Raw genomic sequence first — 10,540 nt, 5'->3', positions numbered from 1 at the left:
TAGCACATATATTTTATGGCCAGAGGCAGAGTACTGAGAATATTGCTAAGTCCTGTACAGAGGTAGGCTGGGTCAATAGGCACATGAACTTTAATATGGATTGGAGGAGAGCCAGGGTTAGGTCAAGAATTACACGGAGAGAGGATGTAAGAAATGACATTAGTTATGAACCTGACGAGAGAGACTGCAATATGAACAGCTGCAACCATGGAAAATGGCTGTAAAATATTGATGATTATGTTCGATACGTTTCATGGGATCTTAAGTCTAGCATAATACATATTAAAATAGTCCACCTGTGCCACCTACAACCATTCTCTTTAATACTTTCTCTCACTAAAACATCTATGGCAACACTTCAGAAATTATTTACTACAAAATAAGTACTTTTCATTTGGCCAAAGACATTTAAGAATATTTACATTCTCCAATATTTCACACATCCACATTTCTGAAGACAAGCCATTAATTACACATGTTCTACAATATTGGGATTGTAATAAAAATAATATATTCAACAACAGTTTAATCTTCAAAAATACTTATCTCTCATTCTGGTAGGCATTTATGTTTGGGGCACATTTACATGGCCAAACATTAAGTGTATATTTACATAAAATTGTATATTCATGTCCACAAAATTAAAGCCACTCTTGTAGCAATCATTTTTTAAAATACCATTGCTAAATAAACATATGATAGTACACTTGACGTTATTAGAAAACATATGTAAGAATAGCAAGTATCAAAATACTGTATGTTAATTTAAACAAGTATTCTGCTTGACATAATAAAAAAAAAAAAATTGAAACTCAGTTTGGCATTTCAGCATTGGCTACTTTAAGAAAATGACTGTCCAAGGATGGAATTATATATAACCAAGAACAGTTAACTTAGGTGCAAGATGCTAACTGCACAATATATTAAACATGATATTAAATACAGTTAACAGGAGTCTGCCCCAGTGTTTGCCTGCAGGCAAGGCAAAACACCAGGTACTGTATATCAACTCTAACAATTATTTTCCAGCCAATGGTATATAAATACAGTAATACTCATCTCCTTGTGTTACAGAAGGGTCCTACAAAACATTGCACTGCGTCACATTAAACTGATCACTTTGGTTACACCTGGGATGACCTAACAATCAGTTCGAGATTTTAGTCAAACAAAATACATCTGTTTGGGAAGATACGTCCTATTTATCCCATTAATTTTCATAACAAAAAAGAATTAGATCTTCCTTATCACACCAAGTTGCTTCAGCACCAAAATGTTTTAACTTCATAGTTTAAAAGGATAAGCCAAAAAATTTACTACAAAATATAATGTTCTCAAATGAGTGATTTGTCAGAACAAATCAGCTAACAACACTTAAGGACACTATTAAATAAACATCTGTAAACCATTTTTATCTATTTATCTTTAAGAGAATGAAACTGATATACTACTATATATATATATATATATATATATATATATATATATATATATATATATATATATATATATATATATATATATATATATATATATATATATATATATATATTGACAGCACTAGGATCCCGCTTCCTCTTTCAAGGAATATACAATTGAAATTGAAATTATATATATCTATGAAGGACTTAAAACATTTTCACTCTGAAGCTACAGTCACAAAATACAGGTGGTAATTGTTTCAGTGTTCTACACAAAAAAATAAATAAATAAAAAGTTTGACACAAGGAGCTCATTGTATGAGATCTTTCATATTAGTCCATATAAAACAAAAGGCATTTGATCCTCATCATCATATTACAATAGATTAAAATATCCATGTAGTAAAAACTCTCAAATTGTCAGTTGATTAACTAAAGTACTGCAGACTTGGGACATATTCACACCAGTACAGCAATCACATTTCAACATATTAACCAATTGTATCTACTGTTTTATTCAACTAATATTTTAATTATTTTCAATAAATAATAAATGCATATCAAATTTTAAGTCTGTATGTATGTCAAATAATGTTTTAAAAATTAAAAGAAGACCAAAATGAAGATCACAAACCAGATAATCATTCATATCTAGACACTAGACATTAATGAAAAGAAAATAATGAAAAGAAATAAAATTCTTTCCTTGTCACTTCATTTATAACAATGAATCAATCTCTAAACATATCTGGTAAACTAATTTGAACTGATTAACACATCTTGAGATACGTGGAAACCTTCTCACTGACACGCTGAATGATAGCACATCCTACATGTTACAGTACTTGAAAATTTGGCCCTATAGTGAAGCAAATCCATGACATAAGTTTATATAACAAATTTACAATGTTTGATAATTTGGCCCTATAATGAATCCAAGACAAGAGGTTAAATAATAAAACATATACTCAGTCTCTTCAACACAAGATGAACAATATCCCCAGGTGTAATGTGCAACGTGAGATTAAACAAACAAACAACAGCGATTCTCAACCGCAGTGATTGACTAGCAACAGAACACTCACATATGCAAAGGTTCGTACAAGGAAAAAAAAAAATGTTTTATCACTAGACTTCAGTTAATATTAAGGCGTCCTAATAAAATTTGTAATTTCTTTATGCTTGAAGTTAAAAAAAAATGATAGCCACAGTTACACAGGGGAAATGCTTCAAGAACTCCTGTACCATTTGACCAGATAATATCAAGACATACATTATCCGGTATATAGACAAACTCTGATGAATACACGATGATAACTTACAGTTCCTCGGTTGTTAAGCTCAGCTATTCCTCTTTAATTTCTTCTCAGTTTATTTTAATTCTTCAGAATATGATAAAACTCAAACTGCCATGTTATCTTGGGACAGCTGATCTTAAAACCAACAGGACTATCACATACAATTCAAATCATAGGGCCATGAAGTTACTCATAAATATTATGTAGCTGACCATTAACGACGTGAAATGCAGTGCAAAAAATCCAAGAAATGACAATTATAATATACTTTTCAGCAGCAACAAACACAATAATTAAATGACATTTTTAATAATATCACCGGATTAGTGCAGCCTTTTATACTGTGGTTGCTGTGACACTTCTCCTCAACAGCTTTGGGCTACGTCACTACAAGGACACTTCTCTTCACGGGTCAAAGCTTCTCGGAAGATGACCGTAAGTATAGGATTGGTTTAATAATGATAATTAAAATTCAGGTCACATTATCACAAGCAGTGATTCTCATATTTTTTGACACACACTATTCTGTATTTTGTTGGCAGTACAAATCTTTTAAGGATTTTAGTTCTTCTATGAGTGCTTTGTTTTGGTTCTCCAACACAGCAACTCGGCTCTCCAGACATTTCACATACTCTTTCTTCTTCCATCGGCACTCTTTTGCCGCGTCCCTGCAACAGAACGACCGATTAGTGGTCAACGTCCATAGCAACATCCAGGAGTGCAGGACAGCCCTTAGTTGCCTCTTCGAATACAGGTTGTGGAGGGACTCCTAAAACTGCACCATAGCTCTGCCCATGCAAAATTAGTCACTTTCAAGCTATGCAATTTGCATATTGTTTATCACTCCCGCCCCCCCCCCAAACCCCCATTTTTTTGGCTTTAAAAACACAGCCAACAGCTTTTCATCCATAAACTGAATAGCTTAGTGAAGCAATAACATTGAAACAGTTTAGTAAACCATCAACAGTCTTGGGCAGCTCAGAGACTAATGCTCAGTAGGAATCCACAGAGTGAACATGAGCAGTGTGTGTGAGCTTTGTCTTCAGTGGCAGCACAGCTAAAGCATTCTTTAGACCACTACCTCAAGCTTGATCACTGCGGAGGGTAACCTGTGCCATCATCACCCTGGCCAGGGCATAATGTTTATCGTCTACGCTCTGGTATCAACTATTTTGACAGTAAAGAGCTTTCAGTGTCTTCAGTTCTTCAATCAATGCCTTATTCTGGTTCTCCAGCACTGCCACTCTATTCTCCAAACATTTTATATATTCTTTCTTTTTGGCTCGACATTCTCTCGCCGCTTCTCTGGAAAATGCAATGCCGATTATTAGCAACTGGTGATGAATTATGCTTGGAAAATGCAATGCCACATATCAGCTGCATGTAAAATAGTAGGACAACAAAAAGCAATGCGAGCGATTAACCCTTACAGTCAGAGGGCACACCTTACATGTCCTAAAACACAGTGAACCAGAGGACAACTCTGGGTTATTGTTGGAACACTCTGATATCATATTACTGTAGTTGTATTCCCACTACACTCTGATATCCTACTAGTCGTATTATCATTGATTCTCTTTTCATGTGTCGGGGAGAATATCTATGGCGGTCGTGGCGTGAAGGACGATCACTGTTGTGGAGAGAGGGGCAAGTATAGGTTATTGGCGTGATGGTGTGTTGGGGTGAATATTGAGGTGATGGTGTGTTGGGGGAATTATGGGAAGAGTAGATGTGTTTGCGACTAAACATTCATGCGCCAAGAATTCGAGGGAAAACATTTCATGGCTCATTATATTTTCTCAAATTTCATTCCAAAAACAATTATTCTAGAAGAGGAACCAGAAAGAATCCAATAACTTATACTGTACAGTATATATATCAGCATTTTACCCCAATTATTCATTAGGGTTTATGTATACTGTACTGTACTTGAAAATTGACAGAGAAATAAACAATAAAAGATGGACAGCAGTTAGCACTATAGGATAATATAACAGAAATGAATCTTAAGACAAGTACAGTACACCCACCTCTCGTTTTACGTGGGGGGTTACGTTCATTGCAATTGTTTTTCGTGCCTTTTTAGCTTTAGGCGTCCCAGAGGAGGTAGATGGACATTTTCCAGACATGCTCAATGGGGAAAACAGCGTTTAACACTAAAAAGGTATGTGATAAACACACGATGCAAATTAAAGCACAGAGAAAAAGTAGTGGTGATGTGAACTGAGAAAGCGATATGTGGGAAGCTTGCTGGACGTGGTCACAGTTGTTGTACAGAATACTTCATTATCATCATTACCTTCATCATTAGTAGTAATAATCTTTATTATTACATTATTATTATAATAATTATTATTATTAATAATAATATTAAAATCATTGATGTTGATATGACTGAGACTTTATAGTAATAACTTACATGCACCTCACCAGGCATCACACGCGACTCCCCTGCCAGGCAACAGGGCGAATATGCACGGCAAATTTAAACTGTCTTGAGGGAGTTATTTAAAAAATAGTTGCGCGTAAATTAGCTTTTGGTATTAATTGAACAATCTTGTTATTCCAAAAACACTTAATTCAAACACAAGTTACCTGTACAGGTTAAATGTGGATCATACTGTACATGATGGAAGATTAGGCCTTTATTAGCCTCTAGAGCAATGGGGTTAATGGGTGATGAAGCAGGACAACTAATAAGATTTTTACCCTAAGTGAATCTTCTATTCTAGATAAACTATAGAGCAGTGGGTATGAACCTTTAGTGGTCAGTGTATCCCTCGGTCTGTGTAAGACGTCTCGTACCTCCTCTCAAAATTGACTCCTGTCAGTATGGCATATTCTGTATACACCCCATGTATCTTTGGCTCTTTGAAATGTATCTCGTATGCCCCCTATCGAGGCTTCACGTACCTCCTGGGGTTTGTGGTGCTCTGGTTCGTAACCCGACTTAGAGCACGTAATATTTTCATTAAAAATTTTTGTCAAATCCAATTCATACATAAAAATAGCTATCCCACTATAGGCTTATGGTAGCATTTCAAAGTAATTGCATTTTTTTTCCTGCATTTTAACGATGAAATGACACAGGACAAAACATTAGTAAGAAATGTCACCTACAGATTAAACATGGCAGCTGCCCTCTCAGGTGAGGGTGTGGCACGGAAACCTTGGATTGTATATGTGATGACTATTTCTTCATCATGTTACTGTTAACTGCAACAATAGATGGTACAAATGCAAGGTCACCTGTGATACCTGGTGACTCCCCATATTAATTAACAGCTTTCATTTCAATTATAATTTAAACCCCCCCCCCCCAAAAAAAGGTTCCTAACACACTGCACATAGGTTTTACCTGTTTTTCATCAGCCGAATCTCCCGCTTCCGTGATGCCTCCTCTGCCATTTGATCGTTTGATCCGTGGACGCCTGTAGAAGCTGTTGTCGCTAAAACCACACCTTGTGCGATGCCAGTGCCACCGCTTGTAGCAATCTTCAGGCCACTCAGGTCACCTGCCGACACTATTTGTGAGTGGTTACATATTAGGAATCCTACATATTACATGCCTACATTATCAATGATATTCTAATTTGACATTGTATAATCCTAGTTTGATAGGTACTCACTCTACTCTGTCTGACTATTAAACAAAACTTAAAATATTTTATGCCCCAGCCACATTAACAAAACAAGGCCATAAATATACTATAACAAAACCATTCATATGTGAAGATAAAAAACTATATAGATAAGATAAAGTTATATATAATCATAACACAACTCAATGAATGCAACAAAACACCCGAGACCGTTGATGACCGTATCACTCAACTAAAGTACTGTACAAGTATAACTACAAGTATCTACAGTAGAGTGTACATATCCTGCAGCCCCTCCTCTACTTGCTGATGTAAACCATTTGATTTCTTATTATAATTTATTTATAAATGTAATTCAAGTTTAGGACTTAAGTACATGTCGTACAGCAAGTTACCCAGGAGCTCCATTACACTCACCTGGAACAATAAACTGTGGGTCTGAGCCTTGGGCATAGTGGACGATGGCTCCACCAGCTGTGGTAGCGTTGGTCATGGCGATGGTCTGGAGGCCGTCGCTACCCTGCCCGGTTAGCTGCAGACTGCCGGCTGGGAGTACTGTGAAGAAAGAACACCCAGAGATAACTTTTTTTGTTGGTACAGTACTGTGCCTCACATTACTGTCAGGTTGTGAATAATTTCTTGTGAATAATAATAAAAAATTGTGAGAAGTTCCTTATGAACAAAGATGTAGCAAGTGGAAAATGTTTCACTTAAAAAAAATTCTGACAATAAAGTGAAAATATCCAGGCTCTGTAATTAAGCATGAAGCACTGATGAAAGGACCACTATGATAACTTCTGTGGACTTATAATAAGAGGTTGAATATGGTTAACATAAATATTGTTTATAAAATGTACTGTGAATTTATCTGAAGCACTGTTCATCATTGTGGAAGCTAAGCATTTCCTTCATGTGATGTGTATGCAAGCTGAAGACACAAACAAGTATATTAAAGTATTTCTTTGTTATTTCAACAACTGGTTACTAAACAGAAGCTTGAAATAGCATCAAAGGTGTGTCTATAGAAGCATTCAGCAGTCATTGGGGAGCAGGTTTACAAAATGAATGAAGAGAAAATTATTCTGCATTTTGTAACTTAAAAGGAATTGGTTTCAGCTGAAGTCTTAATCATTAAAGACATGAAACTGGTGTCTTATCATTACTGAAGGAGAGCACCAAGAGATCTTTAAGGTAAATAGTGTCGGTTTTAATTAAGCTACAAAACACACCATGAGCACCTGGAGAGCAAGGCATCTCATTTCCATGCCAAGTTTGAATACAATCAATTTAGTGCCTGTCTGAATAGGCTCCAGACGAACTCATGCAACGTCTATCTGAGGAACAAACTATGATCCCTTCTTGAGGTAGTGAATGATAATACAGGTAACCAAATGGAAGTTCAATAGATAGTGATCCATTAAGTGTCGACAAACGTACATATACCATAATACAGCCACTCCTGGACTTACGACCTACTATCACCCTAGTCGTACCAAATTTGTTTTTAAATTACTTATTTTCGAGTCCCGACGTTAGTGATTGCGCTGTGTACTGAGAAAATTTTTGTTTGTAATTCCCTTTAAAATGGCTGGCAAGCTTAAAAGTGAGAGTTTTGTGGTGCTGAGACAAAAAAGAGACAAAACCCATTTTAGATTTTCTATGTATTATCTTCGCATTTTCGACTTATGACCTGGATTTGGGTCCCTAACCCCGTCGTAAGTCGAGGAGTGGCTGTATAGTAATAAAAAACTTGGAGGGGGACCTACCAGGGGATCAAAATCTAGCTATGGTATAATTTATGGAATCTATGCGTGCATGTACGTACTTAAAACACCCACATGCTTAAGGACAGGAGTTCAGTGTAGGAATGACACCAATTTCAGGACTACTTGAAGCATCTTTACACAAACACACACAAAATAAATGTTTACTTTAAATTTCAAGAAAAGAAAAAGCTATAATGTTCATATTACACATAGAGTCAATATGACATCCTTACAGCAACAACGTTTTATGTCTAAGAGGCCAAAGGTCAAGGTCGTTGTTTTGAAAAAAGAATGACATGGCAGCCAAACAGAGAGCCTACAGTAGTTTCAGGAATAACTAGTGAAGGGAGTGAAACATTTGCAGATGAAAGTACCTGTACTGTATCAATACAGCAGGTGTTATTATTAACATTGTACAATACAAGTTAAAAAAATGCATAATAATGTACCTACAAGAGATCAAAGTTATAATCATATCCCAAGTGTAAGGCAATCAAATAACAGGGCATTTATTATTCTTTCATGTTTTGCCTTCCCATCAACTCACCTCCATCAATCAATAACAACCACAAATATCCTAACACTCATTCTTCAATACTTATATAATGTTGGGTGGTGTACAGAGATGGTACTTAGGGCCTAGCTGTGAAAGGGTAACACCAAGGCAGAACACAACTTGAGAGAATGAGTGAGGGATTTAACACCAAGAGTGAGTGAGTCTGTTCAAAACATTGTTGGGATTATTTTGTGTTGCTCATGTCTTTACCTGTAGAATATTAATTGAAATTATACACATCTATCTTTTAAAGTTATCATATAATACCAATAACAACATTTATGGGGCACCTTTTAGTCATGGTAGCTGACATGAACTACAAATGCCTTCAACATGATAATTTATTTATATGGCAAAAAAGGATCAGTCCGATTTTTGCAATAGTGATTAGTTCAATCCTACCAAATGCTACTTAGATAACAGCCATCATGATAAGCTAAAAGCTCCTTGTAAAGGTCAGCTATTTAATAAGCTGTTAAATAGTCAATTAGCTTGTCACCCACAAAGTTACTTAGCTTTAAACTGATTCTTGACAAATCTTTAAGCCTAAATGATTGCCTTCAGATCCACTCAATCTAATGGTAGAAATTAGTCATTCACCTGCTATCACAATAACAATACACTCACACCAAAGCAATAATGATGTGTGACTGTCAATAATATTAATTGAGGCAATATAGCAAGGCTCCATAAGCTATAGCATATGGCAGAAATAAGACCTGAAACAGCAATAGTCATTCTTGAGGGGAGGAACAGTCCTACATATACTTGTACATTTAAGATAACCTCAAGTGTGGGAAGCATTATAGTTTTCAGATAACCTCAAGTGTGGAAGTCTTAAGATAACCTAAGGGTGTGAAGCGTTATAGATAACCTGATACTTTTAAATTTCTCTGTAGGACTGGTTCAAGTCAGGTGCCAATAATGGAAAGCACATGTATTACATCAACAACAAAAAGTCATGCAGGAAATAGTAATATGACTGGTTAATCATGTAATGAATTTACAGTAAAGAGTCTCTCTGCTGAAAGTCTATTTTGTCAATGATTTGAACTTTCTAAATATGAATTCTTGAGAATATAGCATAGTTTACTTTAATTTTCTACATTTTGCAAGTAGAATCAGGCAACTGGCTGAGTGACTGTGCATGACAAGGCCACTCATCCTCATGTGAATCTGAGGAACAGTTTATCTGGCAATTGCAAGGCAACGATGACACACTAAAGCTTATTTGTAGACTTAATAACAGTGAGTGTTAGAGAATGATGAAATAAGTTCGTCTATGTACAGGTATTTGCAAACCGATACAAATACCGTGGTTTATCTTACATGTGCACAATAGTACTGTATTCACTTTACGTAATTATTCGTTCTACCGACGCCTTTCAGTCTTAAAACTTTTTGGATGACAAATACGTTCCTGTTCTGTACTATCAAGAGAACGTCACCTGTAAAATGTACCTTGACCAATTTAAGTGGTGGAGAGGGGAGGGTTGTGTTCTTCAGAGTATAACCCAGGATTAATAAGTACAGTACTTTGACTGGTTAAATGGCTACTAATTCCAGTCATCCAGGAAACAGTCCTTTAAACTGTTTAGACGGGTATTTACCGTACCACCAACAGACTGGTCAACTATGAAATGGTGCTGTGGCCAGTCAAATGATTACTCATAAACACACCGTTCTTTTTGCTGACTGTTGGAGTCCCATTAAGTTATTGTTTCATATTTTATATTCATAAATCAACGTGAGGCTCCACTAAAACAGCCCGAGGAGGGAGGCACTGTAGGAAGAGAACATAAGAGGCAAGACTGGCAAATGTAAAGTTTCCAGTTATTAGGTAAGAAAGAGCCAGGAAATTTAAAAGCTAGATTTCCAATGAGCTGCAAGCGTACGG

At 36.0% G+C, this 10,540-nt stretch overlaps 1 protein-coding gene and 1 long non-coding RNA gene across 11 annotated transcripts in view; both read right to left on the bottom strand.

Moving 5' to 3' along the window:
- Positions 1-511: 511 nt before the first annotated feature.
- LOC121857049 (cyclic AMP-responsive element-binding protein 1-like) overlaps positions 512-10,540 on the bottom strand; it is a 42,112-nt gene continuing 32,083 nt past the window's right edge. For 6 of the 10 annotated variants that reach the window (XM_042352913.1, XM_042352905.1, XM_042352908.1 and 3 more), the window contains 3 exons: positions 6,739-6,876; positions 6,078-6,243; positions 512-3,387 (listed from right to left, as the gene is read on the bottom strand). In XM_042352913.1, coding sequence (XP_042208847.1) covers positions 3,240-3,387; positions 6,078-6,243; positions 6,739-6,876 — 452 coding nt within the window. In that variant the 3' untranslated portion in view covers positions 512-3,239. The other 4 variants (XM_042352906.1, XM_042352910.1, XM_042352907.1 and 1 more) reach the window with 3 other exon arrangements.
- Positions 8,373-10,536, bottom strand: LOC121857056. Its single transcript, XR_006087101.1, has 2 exons — positions 9,465-10,536; positions 8,373-9,429 (listed from the first exon to the last, which is right to left on the bottom strand). It is a non-coding gene; the product is annotated as an uncharacterized LOC121857056 (long non-coding RNA).

Source organism: Homarus americanus, unplaced genomic scaffold, assembly GCF_018991925.1.
Source record: "Homarus americanus isolate GMGI-L3 unplaced genomic scaffold, GMGI_Hamer_2.0 scaffold44060, whole genome shotgun sequence".
In the NCBI taxonomy this organism is placed as follows: domain Eukaryota; kingdom Metazoa; phylum Arthropoda; class Malacostraca; order Decapoda; family Nephropidae; genus Homarus; species Homarus americanus.
The sequence above is the reverse complement of the archived record's forward strand: the minus strand, read 5'-3'. Positions and strand labels throughout refer to the sequence as shown.